At 44.1% G+C, this 21,828-nt stretch overlaps 1 protein-coding gene across 2 annotated transcripts in view; it reads left to right on the top strand.

Moving 5' to 3' along the window:
- Positions 1-21,764, top strand: part of IFT52 (intraflagellar transport 52) — a 35,585-nt gene extending 13,821 nt beyond the window's left edge. The window contains exons 5-10 of one of the 2 annotated variants that reach the window (XM_032294911.1): positions 506-581; positions 3,186-3,257; positions 9,477-9,603; positions 14,376-14,462; positions 17,898-17,966; positions 21,190-21,754. In XM_032294911.1, coding sequence (XP_032150802.1) covers positions 506-581; positions 3,186-3,257; positions 9,477-9,603; positions 14,376-14,462; positions 17,898-17,966; positions 21,190-21,366 — 608 coding nt within the window. In that variant the 3' untranslated portion in view covers positions 21,367-21,754. Of the gene's footprint in view, positions 1-505; positions 582-3,185; positions 3,258-9,476; positions 9,604-14,375; positions 14,463-17,897; positions 17,967-21,189 lie in introns of both variants that reach the window. The other variant, XM_032294912.1, reaches the window with a different exon arrangement.
- The last annotated feature ends 64 nt before the right edge of the window (positions 21,765-21,828 follow it).

Below are 21,828 nucleotides of genomic sequence, written 5' to 3'. Positions count from 1 at the left end.
CACTGGGCTGAGTGTGCATGTTTTTTTTTTTGAGACGGAGTTTTGCTCTTGTTACCCAGGCTGGAGTGCAATGGCGCGATCTCAGCTCACCGCAACCTCCGCCTCCTGGATTCAGGCAATTCTCCTGCCCCAGCCTCCTGAGTAGCTGGGATTACAGGCACGCACCACCATGCCCAGCTAATTTTCTGTATTTTTAGTAGAGACGGGGTTTCACCATGTTGACCAGGATGGTCTCGATCTCTTGACCTCGTGATCCACCCGCCTCAGCCTCCGAAAGTGCTGGGATTACAGGCATGAGCCACCGCGCCCTGCCCGAGTGTGCATGTTTTAATGTTCCATTCTCATCTGCATTCTGAGCCTCCTGGGCTTGGGCTACTTCCATTTATAAAGTGGGGTGAATTGGAACTGAGTTCCAGGGTGCCTTTCGGGTCACAATCGGTATGAGTCTATAATATCAAACTTATTTCTAACCCAAAATATGCCTCCTTCTCTTTTTCCTTCGTAGATGCTGTGGTTAGAACTGTATATCATAAATATTTCCATCCCAAAGAAGCTCTAGTTTCCAGTGGAGTCTTGAACAGGTAAGCATGTTGAAAGCAGAAATACCTTGGCCAGGCACAGTGGCTCATGCCTGTAATCCCAGCACTTTGGAAGGCCAAGGCGTGTGGATCATTTGAGGTCAGGAGTTCGAAACAAGCTTGGCCAACATGGTGAAACCTTGTCTCTACTGAAAATACAAAAACTCAGCTGGGTGTGGTGGCATGCACCTGTACTCTCAGCTACTCAGGAGGCTGAGGCAGGAGAATCGAGTGGAGGCTGCAGTAAGCCAAAATTGCACCATTGCACTCCAGCCTGGGTGACAGAACAAGACTTCATCTTAAAAGAAAAAAAAAAAGAAAGAAAGCAGAAATATCTTTACACATAATTCATTTCTTTTACGTGAATCTTCCCTCATCTCTTCTCACACAATTCTTTTCACTATCCGTTCTTTCTTGCCTTCTTATGTTATTATAATTTATTTTACTATATTACTACTTCTCATTCATCAAATTATATTTCTCCATCTTTTGAAACTTACTTCACATACACCTTATTTTTTATTTTGTTTTTGAGGCAGAGTCTTGCCCTGTTGCTCAGGCTGGAATACAGTGGTGGGAACACAGGTCACTGCAGCCTTGACCTCCTAGGCTTAAGTGATCCTCCCACCTTAGTCTCCCAAGTAGCTGGGGCTACAGGCATGCACTACCATGCCTGGCTAATTTTTTAAAATTTCTGTAGAAATGGGGCCTCATCATGTTGCCCAGGCTGGTCTTGAACTCCTGGCCTCAAGTGATCCTCCCACCTTGGCCTCCCAAAGTGCTAGGATTACAGGCTTAGCCGTAATGCCTCGCCCACATTTACCTTTTTGTCATTTAGGATACTTCCAGTTGCAAGTGACAGAAAACCCTGTTCAGATGGGGTTAAACAATAAAGAGACTAAACAATAAATAGTTTTTTGAGAAAGAGATTAAACAGTAAATTCATGTAATCAGAAAGCCCAGAAATAGTGTAGGCGTTAAATATGGATTAACTGAAAGATTCCTGTCATCGGGAATCCAATTCTATTTCTCTGCAGTTCTCTTGGCTCTGCTCTCCTGTATGTGTGAGCTGAATAATTTTAACAGTTCCCATATTTATATCTGTATGCCATGCCATCTGAAACAAGAGAGTATGCCTTGGTCCCAGCATTCCCAGGAAGAGTAGTCCTGGTTGGGTGTGGTGGCTCACACCTGTAATCCCAGCACTTTGGGAGACCTAGGCAGGCAGGTAACATGATGTCAGGAGTTTGAGACCAGCCTGGCCAACATGGCGAAACCCCGTCTCCACTGAAAATACAAAAGTAGCCAGGTGTGGTGGTGTGAGACTGTAGTCCCATCTCCTCTGGAGGCTGAGGTGGGAGAATCACTTGAACCCAAGTGATGCAGAAGTTGCAGTGAGCTAAGATCATGCCACTACACTCCAGCCTCGCCAACAGAGTGAGACCCTGTCTCAAAAAATATAAATAAAAATAAATAAATAAAATTTTTAAAAGGCCAGGTGCACTGGCTCATGCCTGTAATCCTAGCACTTTGGGAGGCCAAGGTGGATGGATAACCTGAGGTCTGGAGTTTGATACCAGTGTGACCAACATGGGGGAACCCCGTCTCAACTAAAAAATGCAAAATTAGCTGGGCGTGGTGGCACATGCCTGAAATCGCAGCTACTTGGGAGACTGAGGCAGGAGAATCACTTGAACCCTGGAGGCGCAGGTTGTGGTAAGCCGAGATCACGCCATTGCACTCCAGCCTGGGCAACAAGAGCAAACTCTGTCTAAAAAAAGAAAAAAAAAGTAGTCCTGAGATTTGCTCTGTTTAAGCTGGCCTAAGCTACAGTGTGTATCCCAAAGTGGCCTGATGGCATAGCTAGGCCATTCATACCCTGCAGCCTGTGGTGGAGTCACCTTTCTCTTATCTGGATCCTAAAACATAAATCAGGGGTTCTTAGGAAGTCGGAAATAAATGCATGAGGTGGGTAGCATCAGATGCCTTCTGGAGCTTTCCTATGTTTAAAATTATTCGGCCGGGCACGGTGGCTCACGCCTGTAATCCCAGCACTTTGGGAGGCCGAGGCGGGTGGATCACGAGGTCAAGAGATCAAGACCATCCTGGTCAACATGGTGAAACCCCGTCTCTACTAAAACTACAAAAAATTAGCTGGGCTTGGTGGCACGTGCCTGTAATCCCAGCTACTCAGGAGGCTGAGGCAGGAGAATTGCCTGAACCCAGGAGGCGGAGGTTGCGGTGAGCCGAGATCGCGCCATTGCACTCCAGTCTGGGTAACTAGTGAAACTCCGTCTCAAAAAAAAAAAAAAAAAAATTATTCATTCCACACTTGAACTTCCTTTATGCTAGGAATTCTACTGAAATGTGGGCCTAGAATATGAACCCCTTCCTCAAAAGTCACAAGAGAGGAGAACTGATTCTGACACTTTAATGTTAACTTCTGCGAGATTCCAAAAGATGTGTGGGTCTACTTTTATTTTTTAAAATTGTGTCTTGAAGTCTCCAAAATCCTTGCATCCAATTCATACTTACTATATTAATGAATGCAGTGTGAAATTCTCAAAGTTTTTTTTGTTTACTAGATTTTAATTTTTCTTCTTCAAGGGAAATTAGCCGAGCTGCAGGAAAGGCTGTGCCTGGAATCATTGATGAGGAAAGCAGTGGAAACAATGCCCAGTGAGTGTGTTTTCTGATGCCACATGAGGAGGACGTATCATTTTGAAGAGTCTGCTTTTTCTAAATGAAAAAAGTTTTTGTTTCTGGTTAAAAAAATAATCAGAATGTGAACAGTTCAAGAGGAAAAAAGTAGAAGCTCTGCACTGTAAGTCCATGTTCCTCCCCCAAAAGTAGTCTTAATAATATAGTATTCAGGCCGGGTGTGGTGGCTCACGCCTATAATCCCAGCACTTTGGGAGGCCAAGGTGGGTGGATCACAAGGTCAGGAGTTGGAGACCAGCCTGACCACCATGGTGAAACCCCGTCTCTACTAAAAATAACAAAAATTAGCCGGGCGTGGTGGCGCGTGCCTGTAGTCTCAACTACCCTTGAGGCTGAGGCAGGAGAATTGCTTTAATCCAGGAGGCGAAGGTTGCAGTGAGCCAAGATTGCACCACTGCACTCCAGCCTGGGTGACAGAGTGAGACTCTGTCACAGAAATAATAACATAGTATTTAGGCTGGGCGAGGTGGCTCATGCCTGTAATCCCAGCACTTTGGGAGGCCGAGGCAGGTGGATCACCTGAGGTCAGGAGTTTGAGACCAGCATAACCAACATGGGGAAACCCCGTCTCTACTAAAAATACAAAAATTAGCCGGGGGTGGTGGCACATGCCTATAGTCCCAGCTACTCAGGAGGCTGAGACAGGAGAATCGATTGAACCCAGGAGGTGGAGGTTGCAGTGAGCTGCCATTGCACCATTACACTCTAGCCTGGGGAACAGAGCGAGATTTTGTCTCAAAAAAAAAAAAATTATATTTGTTATATATAATAAAGCATAGGCCAGGCACGGTGGTTTACCTGTAATCCCAGCATTTTGGAAGGCCAAGGCAGGCGGTTCACCTGAGGTTGGGAGTTCAAGACCAGCCTGACTGACATGGAGAAACCCTGTCTCTTCTAAAAATACAAAATTAGCCAGGCGTGGTGGCGCATGCCTGTGATCCCAGCTACTTGGGAGGCTGAGGCAGGAGAATCACTTGAGCCTGGAAGGCGGAGCTTGGAGTGAGCAAAGATTGCGTCATTGTACTCCAGCCTGGGTAACAAGAGTGAAACTCCATGTCAAAAAAAAAAAAAGTTCACTTGTGCTTTTTTTTTTTTTTTTTTGAGACAGGGTCTTGCTGTCATGCAGACCAGAGTGCAGTGGTGCGATCTCAGCTCACTGCAACCTCTGCTTCCTGGGTTCAAGCCATTTTCCTGCCTCAGCCTCCCATGTAGCTGGGATTATCAGCCTCCCAAGTAGCTGCCACCACGCCTGGCTAATTTTTGTATTTTTAGTAGAGACAGAGTTTCACCATGTTGGTCAGGCTGGTCTTGAACTCTTTACTTCAGGTGATCCGCCTGCCTCAGCCTCCCAAAGTGCTAGGATAAGTGAACATCTTTGTATGTAGAGTTTTGTGCACTCGTGGCAGTATTTTTTAGGGTAAACTTCTCAGCATTGAAATTTCTGGGTCAGAGGTCTTCCAACTGTTGGATTACCAAATATAATGCACTGACAGATGTCTGTTAGGTAGGTGGCAGCACTTACAGTCCCCATGAACACATCCCATTTTCCTCTCTTGCCAGCACGGGGTATTCTAGTAAAAACAGTATCTGTTTCTTTTAATTTGCATTTTTTATTATTATTAGTTTGTGGTATGGCCTTTAAAGTCTGTTGGCTGATTGTATTTCTTTTGTGAATTTTCTATTTACTGCTCTTTGGCCATTTTTCTATTGATGGTTTGTCTTTTCTCATTCATTTATAATACCTCTCTGTACTTTGAGATATTTTACCCAATAAAAATTGAAATTTTTATTCAATTGCCATGCACATTTCAAAATTTTAGTAATGAAATAACGTGGGCCAGGTACTGTGGCTCACGCCTGTAATTCCAACACTTTGGGAGGCCGAGATGGGCCGATCACCTCAGATCAGGAGTTCGAGACCAGCCTGACCAACATAGTGGAACCCTGTCTCTACTAAAAATACAAAATTAGCCAGGTGCCGTGGCAGGTGCCTGTAAGTCCCAGCTACTTGGGAAGCTGAGGTAGGAGAATCGCTTACCTGGGAGGCAGAAGTTGCAGTGAGCCGAGATTGTACCATTCCACTCCAGCCTGGGCAAAAAGAGTGAAACCCTGTCTCCAAAAGAAAAAAAAACACAAAAATACAAAAATTTCCTGGACATGGTGGTGCATGCCTGTGATCCCAGCTACTTGGGAGGCAGAGGCAGGAAAATTGCTGGGATGTGGAGGTTGCAGTGAGCCAAGATCCCTCCACTGCACTCCAGCCTGTAGAACAGAGCAAGACTGTCTCGAAGAAATAAAATGAAATGATGAAATGAAGCCAGGTGTGGTGGCTTATGCCTGTAATCCCAGCACTTTGGGAGGCCGAGGCAGGCAGATCACAAGGTCAAGGGATGGAGACCACCCTGGCCAGTGTGGTGAAACCCCAACTTTACTGAAAATACAAAAATGAGCTGGGCATGGTGGTACCTGCCTGTAGTCTCAGCTACTCAGGAGGCTGAAGAAGGAGAATTTGAACCTGGGAGGCGGAGGTTGCAGTGAGCCGAGATCATGCCACTGCACTCCAGCCTGGCAACAGAGTAAGACTCTGTCTCAAAAAAAAAAAAAGATGAAATGAAATGGAATATTGAAGTAAATGGAATGGAATGGAGAAGTGCTGGTTACTATGGCTCACGCCTGTAATCCCAACACCTTGGGAGACTGAGGCGGACAGATCACCTGAGATTAAGAGTTCAAGACCAACCTGGCCAACGAGTAAAACGCCATCTTTACTAAAAAATACAAAACTTAGCTGGACATGGTGGCACATGCCTGTAATCCTGGCTACCCAGGCAGCTGAGGCAGGAGAATTGCCTGAACCTGGGAAGCGGAGATTGCAATGAGCTGAGATTCCACCACTACACTCACTCCAGCTTTGGCAACAGAGTGAGACTCTGACTGAAAAAAAAAAAAAATTGTGTGTGTGTAAATATTTTAAATTCTTGGAGTAGGGAAGACCTTTCTTTTTTTTTTTTTTTTTTTTGAGAGGGGGGGTTTTTCTTTTGTTTCACACTGGGGGGGAATGGCGCGATCTCGGCTCACCGCAACCTCCGCCTCCTGGGTTCAGGCAATTCTCCTGCCTCAGCCTCCTGAGTAGCTGGGATTACAGGCACGCGCCACCATGCCCAGCTAATTTTTTGTAGTTTTTAGTAGAGACGGGGTTTCACCATGTTGACCAGGATGGTTTCGATCTCTTGACCTTGTGATCCACCCGCCTCGGCCTCCCTAAGTACTGGGATTACAGGCTTGAGCCACCGCGCCCGGCCGGGAAGACCTTTCTTAGTAGAAACCCAAGTGAAGTCGTAAAGTGGGAAATTGTATAACAACATCATTCACAGAGTTAATATTTTTGACCATCAAGAATCAATCTAATTATTTCACTTTGTGTCAGCTTATCCAATTGGTATAGGTAAAAGAACTGTAGACATGGAGTTAGAAGGAATTACTAGAAATTTATGATTTCCTCTCTTACTTTCCAAGGGTAACCCAAGGCATAGTAACTGTTTCCCTATCTGTGTAATGGGGACAATGTTAATCTTACAAAATTGTTGGAAAATTTCAGTGAAGTGATATTTGTGAGAGTGCTTTGTAAAGTTTAAAGCATGGTACCCTACCTGTTATTGCATTATGACTTTGTAATTAATTGTGGTGAAGGGAATATGTTTAGTTGTTCCTTTCCTGGATCATCCAGGAAACACAGCTTCCTGGTAGACTTTGAGATATCTTGGCCTGTTGGAGTCTCAGATTCTCATTTATCTTCATTTCCTATTAGGTCCCTTCTTCCTTCTCTCACTCTGTTGTAGCCACACTGACTTTGTTTGAATCCTTAAATAAGTGAAGCTTGTACTCATCTTAGGGACTTTACACAAGCTATTCTCTCTTTAAGGAAAACTCTTTCCCCACCTTTTCACTGAGCTAATCTTATTCATTCACATGTGGTTTGGAAAGTTCTGTTTTGGGGATGGGTGTTTTAGTTTATACTTAGTCTTATCAAAATGTCAGTCTCATTGATTTCTGTTTTTTTGTTTTTCTTTTCAGACAGAGTTTCACCACCGCTGGAGTGCAGTTGCGCCAGCTCAGCTCACAGCAACCTCCACCTCCTGGGTTCAAGCAATTCTCCTGCCTTAGCCTCCCGAGTACCTGGGATTATAGGTGCCAACCACCACACCCGGCTAATTTTTGTATTTTGAGTAGAGACAGGGTTGACCATGTTCACCAGGCTGGTCTTGAACTCCTAACCTCAGAGGATCCACCCGACTCAGCCTCCCAAAGTGCTGGAATTACAGGTGTGAGCCACCACACCCTGCCTAGTCTCGTTTATTTCTTAGTAGTAATAAAAGAAATAGAGGCATGTAAATTATAGCAGATAGTTTTCATCTTATTACTCCAGTGTCCATTCTCCCTTCTGCCTTGAGAATCATCTTCCATTGATTGCATTTGGGGAAAGTGTCGGGGATAGATGTGCATTGACCTCCATATGACTATTTCTCCCGCTTACCTTTTCTTCCTCCATGGACAACTGCTCATTTTCTTCTGCTTCTGGCCTGGAGCTCATGGGCTATAATCCACCTTGCTGAGATACTGCTGGAGTAAGGGTGGAAGGGGGAGTACGGATAATCTGGGCCAGGTACCACTTCTTCATGGTATGACAACAAAAGTCATAGGATAGATGAGACTTTACTGAAGGAATGGGGAAGATTAACACCAGAAGGAGGCCGGGCCCAGTGGCTTACTTTTGTAATCCCAGCACGTTGAGAAGTCAAAGTGGGTAAATGTCCTGAGCTCAGGAATTCGAGACCAGCCTGGGCAACATAGTGAAACCCCATTTCTACAAAAAATACAAAAAGTAGTTGGGTGTGTTGGCATGCACCTGTTATCCCAGCTACTCAGGGTGCTAAGGCAAGAGAATCACTTGAGCCCAGGAAATTGAGGCTGCAGTGAGCCATGTTCATGCCACTGCACTCCAGCCTGGGCAACAAATTGAGACTCTGTCTTTAAAAACAAAAACACTGGAGGGAAATAATTTTAAACTTAAGCTAAAAAGAATTTTTGTGGTCTGAAGAAAAAGGTAAATTAAAATCTCTATGAGGAACTCCTCATGGGCGCTTCCCCCTGGTTTCTAACCTTACGCTCTGGTCTTGAGATCTGTTTCTCTCCATTCTGAGAGCAATTCCTTCAAGCTTTGCAGAGCTCCACCTTTCAGTAAAACCCTAGCCTATCCTGCATGGGTTGGCCTCACCCCAGGATCTGCGCACCACCCCTGCTCCTCTATCCCACACCCTCTCCAGGAGTACATTGCCCCAGGTCAGACCGATTCACTCTAGATAATCTAAGGCAAGTCTTTGTTAGGACAGTGTAGAGTAGAGGAGGGACTCCAGAGCAGATCTGTGTAGAAATGTCCAATGTGGAGTATATTTATGCCTCTGTTCATGTGACATTCAACTAGTAACATACCCTTCCATTGACAGACATTAATTCTTAGAGAAAGCACCAGCCAAACCTAAGGAAAAAGAACGTATTTGCCACTAAGATATTATGCAGAGCAACTCAAGTATAGCTCGAGTTCAGTTCTTGGATGAGGCCCCATCCTCTTCCTTCCTGCTCCAGTAGGGGCTACTTTAGTTCTCGCAGATACAGTCATTTATACTTTCCTATTAATTTTCTTTCACATTTGTTAAAAGGCTTTATTAAATGTGTGGCTGGAGTTGTCCCAATTTTTAAGTTAAACCAAAGCTTACAAGGAATTTTGTGTTTGATAATGAATCAGAGTGTTATTTGGCTGAGTACAGTGGCTTATGGCTGTAATCCCAGCACTTTGGGAGGCCGAGGCAGGCAGATCACTTGAGGCCAGGAGTTCAAGACCAACTTGGCCAACATGGTAAAACCCTGGCTCTACTAAAAATACAAAAATTAGCTGTGTGCAATAGCAGGCACATGTAGTCCCAGCTACCTGGGAGGCTGAGGCAGGAGAATAGCTTTAACCTGGGAGGTGGTTACAGTGATCCAAGATCCCACCACTGCACTGCAGCCTGGGCGACAGAATGAGACTGTTTCAAAAAAGACTGTTAAGAAATGCTGAAATTATTTTTAGAATTTTCATATTCATGTTTTTAAGATTTGAATGTGTTTAATTTCTTGCAGGGCTCTCACCTTTGTATATCCTTTTGGTGCCACATTGAGTGTCATGAAACCAGCAGTGGCTGTTCTGTCTACAGGCTCTGTTTGCTTCCCACTTAACAGACCCATTCTGGCTTTCTATCACTCAAAGGTACAGCCTTTCTTAGATATGGGTGTAGATGTTATTTTTATTGTTGAAATAATAAAAACTACCTTACCATTTCCAGAAGTCTTTTATATGCTTTCTCATTGGTCTTCCTGCCAGTCCTGCAAAGTAGTATTTCAGTTTTATACATTTTGCTTATGGAGAAATGGTGGATTGTCCAGCAACTAATGATGTTAAGGCCTAAACCTAGCTCTTATTATTCTAAACCCAAAGCTTTTTCACTATAGCATGAGGCTACCTGTATTATAACTTTTAAAGTTATTTTTTTCTTTTTTCTGTTTTTTTTTTAATTCTCTCTTTTTTTTTTTTTTTTTTTGAGACGGAGTTTCGCTCTTGTTACCCAGGCTGGAGTGCAATGGCACGATCTCGGCTCACCGCAACCTCCGCCTCCCGGGTTCAGGCAATTCTCCAGCCCCAGCCTCCTGACTCACTGGGATTACAGGCACGCGCCACCATGCCCAGCTAATTTTTTGTATTTTTAGTAGAGACAGGGTTTCACCATGTTGACCAGGATGGTCTCGATCTCTTGACCTTGTGATCCACCTGCCTCGGCCTCCCAAAGTGCTGGGATTACAGGCTTGAGCCACCGCGCCCGGCTTTTTTTTTAATTCTATGGCAGCATATTGATTAAAATAATTTTTAATCCTATCTGTGACTATGGGCTGTCACTCTCAGTGTAAAGAGAATACGTTCAGGAACAGGTGGAGTCAACATATTACACAAAATAACACAGAATTATATTGCTGTTATTTTAGTTTATCCTAGGAAAACATATCAGGAAATGATTTTTCCAGTTATTTTCCTAGAGAACCCATAGAAATGTGGGCACAGCTAGTCTCAGGCAGTGACCCAACATTCCACTGCTGTTTTATTTTTTTGAGACAGAGTCTTGTTGTGTCGCCCAGGCTGGAGTGCAATGGCACAATCTCAGCTCGCTGCAACTCCGCCTCCCAGGTTCAAGCAATTCTCCTCCCTTAGCCTCCTGAGTAGCTGGGATTACAGATGCCTGCCACCATGGTGCTCATGCCTGTAATCCCAGCACTTTGGGAGGCCAAGGTGGGTGGATCACTTGAGGTCAGGAGTCTGAGACCAGCCTGGCCAACAATGATAAAACCCAATCTCTACTAAAAATACAAAAATTGGCCGGGCGTAGTGGCTGACACCTGTAATCCCAGCACTTTGGGAGGCCGAGGCAGTTGGATCACCTGAGGTCGGGAGTTTAAGACCAACCTGACCAACATGGAGAAACCCTCATCTCTACTAAAAATACAAAATTAGCCAGGTGTGGTGACATATACCTGTAATCCCAGCTACTTGGGAGGCTGAAGCAGGAGAATCACTTGAGCCTGGTAGGTGGTGGTTGCAGTGAGTCGAGATCATACCACTGCACTCCAGCCTGGGCAACAAGAGCAAAACTTGGTCTCAAAAACAAAACAAAACAAAAATTGGCTGGGTGCGGTGGCTCATGTCTATAATCCCAACACTTTGGGAGGCTGAGGCAGGCAGATCATGAGGTCAGGACATTGTGACCATCCTGGCCAACATGAAACCTGTCTCTACGAAAAATACAAAAATTAGCTGGGTGTGGTAGCATGTGCCTGTAATCCCAGCGACTTAGGAGGTTGAGGCATGAGAGTTGTGTGGACCCAGGAGGCAGAGGTTGCAGTGAGCCAAGATGGCGGTACTGCACTCCAGCCTGGAGATAGAGCAAGACTCCATCTCAAAAAAAAAAAAAAAAAATTAGCTTGTGGCGGGCTATGAAGCATTTGCTTTTAATGTGGTACAAATCAGAGTTTGCCAGTTTTTAAAAAAATGTATAGAAAGATGTACTTATATCTCTTATATCTCTGGCTTCGTGTAATTCTTTTCCTAGGGATATTATAACTGCCTGTTCCCTGTATATGATGTAGCTAGAAAAACTAATTTCATTTTATAGTCTTACTATTGAACTGTTTTTCTCATTACAAAACTAATATATGCTCATTGTTGGGCTGGGAGTGGTGGCTCACTCCTGTAATCTCAGCACTTTGGAAAGTCAAGACAGGTGAATCACTTGAGGTCAGGAGTTCAAGACTAGCCTGGCCAACATGGTGAAACCCTGTCTCTACTAAAACCGCAAAAAAATTAACCCGGTGTGATGGTATGTGCCTGTGACCCCAGCTACTCAGGAGACTGAGGCAAGAGATTGGCTTGAACCCTGGAGGCAGAGGATGTAGTGAGCCAAGCTCATGCCACTGCACTTCAGCCTGGGCAATGGAGCAAGACACTGTCTCAAAAAAAAAAAAAAAAAAAAAAAGTAACATGGCAGAAATATTACAATAATTGTAGAAAAATTGAACAATACAGAGATAAAGCAGAAGGAAAAAAGAATTCCCCCATCACATTACTCCAGGACTTCCAAGACAGCCCGCGCTAACGTATTATTCACTTTGTCCCACTTTTGCTTTGACTGATTTTATTCGCCTCATAAGCTTTAAAGTAGGATGGCTATATAATTTATAGTATAGGTAGGACGTGCTGACTCACGCCTGTAATCTTAGCACTTTGGGAGGTTAAGGAGGTAGGATCACTTGAGGCCAGAGTTCAATCCCAGCCTGGGCAACATAAAAAGACCTGTCTTTACAAAAAAAGCTAGCTGGATGTCATGTTGTACTCCTGTAGTCCTGGCTATTTAGGAGGCTGAGGATCACTTGAACCCAGGAGCTGAAGGCTATAGTGAGCTGTGGTTATGCCACTACACTCCAGCCTGACAGAACAGAGTGAGACCCTGTCTCTAAAAATGGAAGAAAAAAAAAATTACAGTGTACTTTTTTTTCTTTAAAAACTCAGTGATATTTTGGAAGCATTTTCCCATGTTACTGAAAACCCTTTATAATATGAAATTTAACTGCTGAAGAAGTTTCCATTATTCTGAATTACTTTTTTGAGAACATTTGGATTTATTTCTAATTTTTTGTGATTATAACTACACAACTGTGCATAGAATTTTTTATATGTTTCAGACTGCTTTGTTGCATATGTTAACAGCTTCAGCAACAATGTGTAGAAGAACTCATTTCTTTTTTTTTTGTTGGTTTCTTTTTTTAAGAACTCATTTCACTAAAACTTGACCAGCACTGTTTATATAATTTTTTCATATTAATTTATCCAATAGGCAAAAGTACTTTGTTTTTATTTGTAAAAAATTACAAGTATTGGGCCAGGCACACTGGCTCATGCCTGTAATCCCAGCACTTTAGGAGGCCAAGGCAGGGGAATTACCTGAGGTCAGGAGTTCGAGACCAGCCTGGCCAACTTGGTGAAACCCCATCTCCACTAAAAATATGAAAATTAGCCAGGCATGGCTGTGCATGCCTATAATCCCAGTTACTCAGGAGGCTGAGGCAGGAAAATTGCTTGAACCTGGGAGGCAGAGGTTACAGCGAGCTGAGATCAGGCCATTGCACTCTAGTCTAAGTGACAAGAGTGAGACTCTGTCATAAAAAAAGAAATTATAAGTATTAAAAAATTTTCTCATTAACCAGTTGTTATTTTGTGACTCTTTCTTGCTTGTGCCTTAGTTTTCTTTTTTATGTGACACGGAATCTTACTCTTTTGCCCAGGCTGGAGTGCAGTGGCACGATGTTGGCTCACTGCAACCTCCACCTCCCAGGTTCGAGGGATTCTCCTGCCTCAGCTTCCCGAGTAGCTGGGATTACAGGCACATGCCACCATGCCTAGCTAATTTTTATATTTTTAGTAGAGATGGGGTTTCACCATGTTGGCCAGGCTGGTCTCGAACTCCTGACCTCAAAGGATACACCCGCCTTGGCCTCCTAAAGTGTTAGGATTACAGGCATGAGTCACCTCACCCAGCTTTGCCTTAGCTTTCTTTGAGACAGAGTCTTACTCTGTTGCCCAGGCTGGAGTGCAGTGACATGGTCTTAGTTCACTGTAACCTTGCCTCCCGGGTTCAAGCAATCCTTCCTTCCGCTGCAGCCTCCCAAGTAGCTGTGGGTCTGCAGGCACGCACCACCATGTCCGACTAATTTTTAGTAGAGACAGGGTTTCACCTCGCCATGTTGATGAAGCTGGTCTTAAACTACAGACCTCAGGGTGATCCGCCCACCTCGACCTCCCAAAGTGCTGGGATCACAGGAGTGAGCCACTGCGCCCAGCCTGCCTTAGCTTTTCTATTTGGATCTTACTTAGGTACTTATTTTGGTAGCCATAGGTATCTTTAACTGTGCAGATTGTCTTTGGGTTTTTCTTTTTTTCCCCTTTAAAATTATGATCTTCATTTATAAGATAAATAAAAATGGGAAAATGCTGTAGAACCAATTTAATTTTTTTTTTTTTTTTTTTTTTTTTTTACTTGTTAAAGGCAGGGTCTTGCTTTCTCTCCCAGGCTATAGTGCAGTAGTGTAGTCATAGCTCATTGTAACCTCGAACTCCTGGGCTCAAGTGATTCTCCTGCCCCAGCTTCCCAAGTAGCTAGACTATATTTGTGCCTCACCACACCCAGCTAATGTAGAATTAATTTATGTTAGTTTTTGTTAAAGTCAAATAGAAAAATACAGAAATACCTAAAATGAGAGGCAGGTTAAAGTGTAGTAGTTATTATAGTTGGTATTTCTAAACTTTAAAATCTAGATGTGAATTGGCACTCTTCAGTATATAAGACAGTTGCCAGCATGATTCTGATAAGTGTCTGGGGACTAGGATACATGAGATGCATTTTCAGATTTGAGTATCTGACCCTGCTTTGTTGTTAATAGAACCAAGGTGGGAAGCTGGCAGTGCTTGGTTCATGTCACATGTTCAGTGACCAATATTTGGACAAAGAAGAAAACAGCAAAATCATGGTGAGGTTGTTTTTTTTTTTTATCACATTAATGTACAATGTATAAGTACAATTTTCATGTCATTTAAAAAAATACTGACAAGTTTATTTGCTCATTTAAAACCAGCTACTCAGAACCCATTATATTCCAGGCACTAAGAATACAAAGGTGAGTCAGGCATAGTCCCTGCTTTAGAAAACTCTGTAATACACTGAAAGAGAAAGACAAATTAGTAAACCCAGAAGGGTGTTTCTAAGCATGCCAGGTGGGGTGGGAGCTGAGCCTGGAGAGACAGAGAGGAACAAGTTCAACAGCAGTATCACGTGTAAGGCCAAAGCTTGAACTTGATGCTGAAAGCCACGGGGAGCCCTTGGGTTTTCCGCAGCCTTGGGCAACGCTAGATCTGTGTTTTGGAAACCTTCTTTGTTGTCGTTTTTGTTAATGAAAGAACTTCTGGCCATTCAATCCAAGCATTTTGGAGGCCAAGGTGAGCGGATCACCTGGGTCAGGAGTTCAAGACCAGCCTGACCAACATGGTGAAACCCCATCTTAAAAAAAATAAAAAAAATTGTATAAACAAAAGAACTTCTAGAATGTTTTAGAAAGATTCTTTTTTTTTTTTCTGAGATGGTGTCTCACTTGTGTTGCCCAGGCTGGAGTGCAATGGCCTGATCTCGGCTCACCGCAACCTCTGCTTCCTGAGTTGAAGCAGTTCTCCTGTCTCAGCCTCCCAGGTAGCTGGGATTGCAGGCATGCGTTAAAAACACCCAGCTAATTTTTTTTTTTTTTAGTAGAGATGGTGTTTCTCCATGTTGGTCAGGCTGGTCTCAAACTCCTGACCTCAGGTGATCCGCCAGGCTCAGCCTCCCAGAGTGCTAGGATTACAGGCGTGAGCCACTGCACCTGGCCCAGAAAGACTCTTCTGTCCATGTGTTCTCATTGTTCAACATCCACCTATGAGTGAGAACATGCGGTGTTTGATTTTCTGCTCTTGTGTCAGTTTGCTGAGAATGATGGTTTCCAGGTTCATCCATGTCCCTACAAAGGACACGAACTCACAGGGAGGGGAGCACTATACACTGGGGTCTGTTGGGGGGAAATAGGGGAGAGACGGGGGGGAGGGGAGTTGGGGAGAGATAGCATGGGGAGAAGTGCTAGATGTGGGTGATAGGGAGGAAGGCAGCAGATCACACTGCCACGTGTGTGCCTATGCAACAATCTTGCATGTTCTTCACATGTACCCCAAAACCTAAATGCAATAAAATAAATTAAAAAAAAAAAAAGGACTCTTCTGTCAGTTGTGTGGAAGGTGGAAAGGAGGAGGCAGCCTAGATCCAGTTAGGAAGCCAGTGGTGTTACTAGGCAAGAAAGAATAGAGACCTGAATTATGGGAGTAAAGGTGTGAATGGAGAGGAGGGGCCGACGGCATGGAATGGTAATTAGGAAGGGTTCTATAGAGGTGTGCTCACTGACCGATGTGGCAAGTAAAGTAAAGGCATTGCAATTTTGTCAAAATAATGCAAAGGGAACATGTATTATGGAGGATGGCAGAGGGAGGAAGCAAATACCTGTACACCATGTGCCAGAGCTGTCCATTGGTGTGATTCCAATGAGAGGAAGAAGCTCCCGCTGAACTATTTTTTTCATGAAATAAATTCCTTCAGCCTTATAATTGTTATATTGGGAAATTGATTAAGATCTTATTTCTGGCCGGGCGCGGTGGCTCACGCCTGTAATCCCAGCACTTTGGGAGGCCGAGGCGGGTGGATCACGAAGTCAAGAGATCGAGACCATCCTAGTCGACATGGTGAAACCCCGTCTCTACTAAAAATACAAAAAAAAAATCAGCTGGGCCTGGTGGCGCGTGCCTGTAATCCCAGCTACTCAGGAGGCTGAGGCAGGAGAATTGCCTGAACCCAGGAGGCGGAGGTTGCAGTAAGCCGAGATCGCTCCATTGCAGTCCAGCCTGGGTAACAAGGGCAAAACTCCGTCTCAAAAAAAAAAAAAGATCTTATTTCTGTGGAATTTACATGAAGTTTCAAATGTCTTTAGACACATTATGGGAGATCTAGATATTCTGGGGTTTTTTTTTGTTTTTGTTTTTTTTTTGACATGGAGTCTCCTTCTCTCACCCAGGCTGGAGTGTAATGGCACCATCTTGGGTCACTGCAACCTCCACCTCCCAGGTTCAAGGGATTCTCCTGCCTCAGCCTCCTGAATAGTTGGGATTACAGGTGCCTGCCACCATACCAGGCTGATTTTTATATTTTTAGTAGAGACGGGGTTTCATCATGTTGGCCAGGCTGGTCTCGAACTCCTGACTTCAGGTGATCCACCCGCCTCAGCCTCCCAAAGTGCTGAGATTACAGGTGTGAGACACCACACCTTGCCTAGATATTCTGCTTTTTAAAAGTTTTACTTTATTTATTTTATTTCATTTTAGGTTCTGGGGTACATATAAAGAACATGCACGATTGTTGCATAGGTACATACATGGCAATGTGGTTTGCTGCCTCCATCCCATCACCTATATCTGGCATTTCTCTCCATGTTATCCCTCCCCATCTCCCTACCCCCTACTCTCCCTCCCCTGTTCCCCCACAACAGACCTCAGTGTGTGATGCTCCCCTCCCTGTGTCCATGTGTTCTCATTGTTCAACACTTGCCTGTGAGTGGGAACATGTGGTGTTTGATTTTCTGTTCTTGTGTCAGTTTGCTGAGGATGATGGTTTCCAGGTTCATCCGTGTCCCTACAAAGGACACGAACTCATCGTTTTATGGCTGCATAGTATTCCATGGTGTATATGTGCCACATTTTCCCTGTCCAGTCTATCATCAATGGGCATTTGGGTTGGAAACAGAGATTAATTCAGGATTGTGAACAAGTTTTAATAAATTTTAGATTGTGGTTAGAGGTTAGAGTGCTTAAATATAAAGTATAAATTTCTGATAATAAAAGTTGCATTATGATGGGCATGGTGGCTCATGCCTGTAATCCCGCCACTTTGGGAGGCCAAGGTGGGCAGATCACCTAAGATCAGGAGTTCAAGACCAGCCTGACCAACATGGTGAAACTCCGTCTGCTAAAAATACAAAAATCAGGCAGGCGTGGTGGCAGGTTCCTGTAATCCCAGCTACTTAAGAGGCTGAGACAGGAGAATCACCTGAACCCGGGAGGCAGAGATTGCATTGAGCCAAGATCACACCACTGAACTCCAGCCTGGGCAACAGAGCAAGACTCTGTCTCAAAAAAAAAAAAGTTGCATTAAGTTGAAGAAAACCTTTGAGTTCTCATATGATTTTATCATGACAAGGCTAGCTACCCTTTTCTGAATCATTGGTTTAATCTTTTTTCATTTATTATTTTTCTTGATTTAATTTTCTAGTCCTGACCCTCAGTTCTTTTCAAATAACCAACTGTCTTAATTGTGTTTTTTGTTTTTTTTTTTAATTTAGGATGTTGTTTTCCAGTGGCTTACAACAGGAGACATCCACCTAAACCAGATTGATGCTGAGGACCCAGAGGTAGGATGCTATGAATTATCAGAAACTTTTAAATGAAAAATGGGTCCAGCTTCTCAATACCACTTGTAACAACTCAAGAGGAATACATGTCTATCTTACCTCATCTGTAAGACACATGGAAAGAAGGAATTATTTTGGGGAGATGAAGGTCACATTGTTTAAAATAATGGGGGAGAGGCAAAAAAAAAAAGTCAATAAACAAAATATATAATTAATTCATTGGAGGGGGGAGCATATCTATGTATGCATGTATATAAATTAGAATTTAAATTATGGGCACTCTAGCTCAAACTTTCAATATGAGCTTTTGCAAAGAAATACTTTTTTCAGAAATATGAAATTTTCTCAGAAAGGAACAAAGACTATCAGAATTTATGTTGCAAACTGTAATTCTGTTGCCTTTAGATTTAAGAATTCTAAAGGCGGCCAGGCGCGGTGGCTTATGCCTGTAATCCCAGCACTTTGGGAGGCCGAGGTGGGTGGATCACGAGGTCAAGAGATTGAGACCATCTTGGTCAACATGGTGAAATCCTGTCTCTACTAAAAATACAAAAATTAGCTGGACATGGTGGCGCATGCCTGTAGTTCCAGCTACTCAGGAGGCTGAGGCAGGAGAATTGCTTGAACCCAGGAGGCGGAGGTTGCGGTGAGCTGGGATCGCGCCAGTGCACTCCAGCCTGGGTAACAAGAGCGAAACTCTGTCTCAAAAAAAAAAAAAAAAAAAAGAAAGAAAGAAAGGAATTCTAAAGGTGTTATGATAACATTCATCAGACAGTGGAGAGTGGTGAAACCAACACAGTGAAATCACCACTGGCTCTTGGACCTTATACAGTTTCTTTCTGACCATTTTTCATCCCTAGTTTTCTTTCTTTTTAATTTTATATTTTATTTTATCTTATTTTATTTATTTTTTTATTATTTGAGATGGAGTCTCACTCTGTCACCCAAGGCTGAAGTGCAGTGGGGCAGTCTCAGCTCACTGCAACCTCTGTCTCCCGGGTTCAAGCAATTCTCCTGTCTCAGCCTCCCAAGTACCTGGGATTATGGCTGTGCACCACCATGTCTGGCTAATTTTTTAATTTTAGTAGAGATGGGGTTTCACCATGTTGGCCAGGCTCGTCTCAAACGCCGGACCTCAAGTGATCCACCTGCCTCAGCCTCCCAAAGTGCTGGAATTACAGGCATGAACCACCAGGCCCAGCCTTCATTCTAGTTTTCTTATCTGTGAAGAGGAGACACTAATACCTGTTTTCTCTGCCTCACAGGATGATTGTGAGGGCTAAGTTAATAGATGGTAATGTCTCAGGCATTGTTTGTCATATTCTTCCACATAAATCATCTTACTTTATCCTCACAACTGCCCTGGGAGGCAGGTGGTCTTATTCCCATTTTATAGATGGGGAAACTAAAGTCTTTCAAGATTGCAGTGTATTCAAAGGGCAGGCAAGTTCCAGAGCCAGGTTCCAAATCCAGGTTTCCTAATTCAAACTCTGCTTACTCTACAATTGTTTCTCCATTTCTTAAACTCTGAAATGTTAGGAAAATGATTTCTTGGCCATTGGTCATAGAAGGTAGGTGAGAAGACAGTCAAAGATGGCTGTCCACTGACTGTTTCTTCCCTCACCGAGGGAAATGGCTTCTGAGATACTGATTTGATTTAGGAAACAGGAGACCTGCATGTCTCTCCTTATATGGAAACATTAAGTGTATATGGATATTATTTTTATTTTTTTTAAAAGACGGGGTTTCACCATGTTAGTAAGGTTGGTCTTGAACTCCCGACCTCAGGTGATCCGCCCAGCTTGGCCTCCAAAGTGCTTGGATTACAGGTGTGAGCCACCACGCCCGGCCTTAAGTGTAATATATTTAACCACTTTCCTGTTGGTGGGCATTTAGGCTTTCTTGATCTTTTACTTTTAACCCGTCTGCAGTATGTGTCATAACTGAGGGCTCTCAGCAGTGCTGGAGGGATGTCCTTGGGTAGGGGAGAAGGACTGGGATCTGGTGTACCAATGGAGGAACTGTCTGTACTGGTGTCACAGGTGCTCTGGCATGTACCAGGAGTAACGAAGAGGACAAGGCCTGGATGCTAGTGGGTGGGTACATGTGGTGGGAGCTTGTGGACTTTCTTTCATGATTGCCTCTATTTTGTTACTAAAATCGAAAATAAGGTCATTGCTAAAATGGTGAAAGGGAAAACCAATTTTTTTGAGATAGTCTTACTTGGTCACCCAGGTTGGTGTGCAGTGGTATGATCGATCACAGTTCACTGCAGCCTCGACCTCCTGGGCTCAGGTGATCCTTCCACCTTAGCCTCCTAAGTAGCTGAGACTACAGGCACATGCCACCATGCTGAGCTAAAATTTTTGTAATTTTGTAGTGATAGGGTTTTGCCATGTTGCCCAGTCTGGTCTCCAACTCCTGGGTTCAAGCAGTCCACTCACCTCAGCCTCCCAAAGTGGTGTAGGTGTGAGCCACTGCACCCAGCTGGGAAAATCATTTTGACGGCTGAACTGTCAAAAGGGAAGTATTGTCTAGAAGAATGGGAAAGTGAGTAGACTATGGAGATGTAGTTGATTGCTGAGCACTCAAGATCAGAGATCATGAAATTAAAAGACCAGTTGACAGGTTTGTGTGTTTCTCCAGCTGTGTTCAGCCATGAGTACTGGTGTAATTGGAGAGTTGAATTTAGCCAATGCTGGGGTTTAGCCAAGTGAGTTTTGTTCCTCTTTCTACATAGATTGGCTTATTTAAGATTTAGTGTGTTGGGCCGGGCGCGGTGGCTCAAGCCTATAATCCCAGCACTTTGGGAGGCCAAGGCGGGTGGATCACGAGGTCAAGAGATCGAGACCATCCTGGTCAACATGGTGAAACCCCGTCTCTACTAAAAATACAAAAAAAAAAACATTAGCTGGGCATGGTGGTGCGTGCCTGTAATCCCAGCTACTCAGGAGGTTGAGGCAGGAGAATTGCCTGAACCCAGGAGGCGGAGGTTGCGGTGAGCTGAGATCGCGCCATTGCACTCCAGCCTGGGTAACAAGAGTGAAACTCCGTCTCATCAAAAAAAAAAAAAAAAAGATTTAGTGGTCAGTGATCATGAACAGTAAAATTTCTTGGCAAGAGAGTATAAAGGTTGCAGGTTTAGACCTGAAACAGTGGAGATGTGACAGAATAAATTCTTGCTCTTAAACTGTGCTGAAAGGAATTCTCTTGTGGCTTTCAGATTTCTGACTACGTGATGCTGCCCCACACAGCAACCCTATCAAAGCGGAATCGGGAATGTCTCCAGGAGAGCAATGAGATCCCGAGGGACTTTACCACCCTCTTCGACCTGTCCATCTTCCAGCTGGATACAACCTCCTTCCACAGCGTCATCGAGTCAGTACCTGTGGGCCTCTGAGCTACACTGTGCTCCCTTATGAGTGTTTGGTTTGGAAACATGAGCCTGGGACGGGAATTAGGATTACAGTAAATGTGGCAGGAAAAATATGTTCTCAGATCTATGATGAGGTCAACAAAGAAACTGGGCTGGCATGAGGCGTTGATGCAGAGGAACTGCCAGAGGCTGTTAGCCCCTGCATGTTCCAGACTCTGGACCAGGCATTTAGAGTGACTAGCTTCTTTCATTTTGCCCCACACTTCTCCTGGTTTTAGCACAGAGAGTCCCAAGTAGTCCCAGGAACACCGTCAGTAAATGGAAATGGTTGGTAACCCCCATTTCTCCCTGGGTATCTGGTCAACTGGTAATGCTATTAACTGGCGCTAAGAATGCGGAAAGAGATGGCTGGGCGTGTTGGCTTACGCCTGTAATCCCAGCACTCTGGGAGGCTGAGGCAGGTCGATCCATGGAGTCAGGAGTTCA

The sequence above is a fragment of the Sapajus apella genome, unplaced genomic scaffold (genome assembly GCF_009761245.1).
Source record: "Sapajus apella isolate SASKATOON/1434 unplaced genomic scaffold, GSC_monkey_1.0 scaffold33, whole genome shotgun sequence".
In the NCBI taxonomy this organism is placed as follows: domain Eukaryota; kingdom Metazoa; phylum Chordata; class Mammalia; order Primates; family Cebidae; genus Sapajus; species Sapajus apella.
This window is presented reverse-complemented; position numbering and strand designations above follow the sequence as displayed.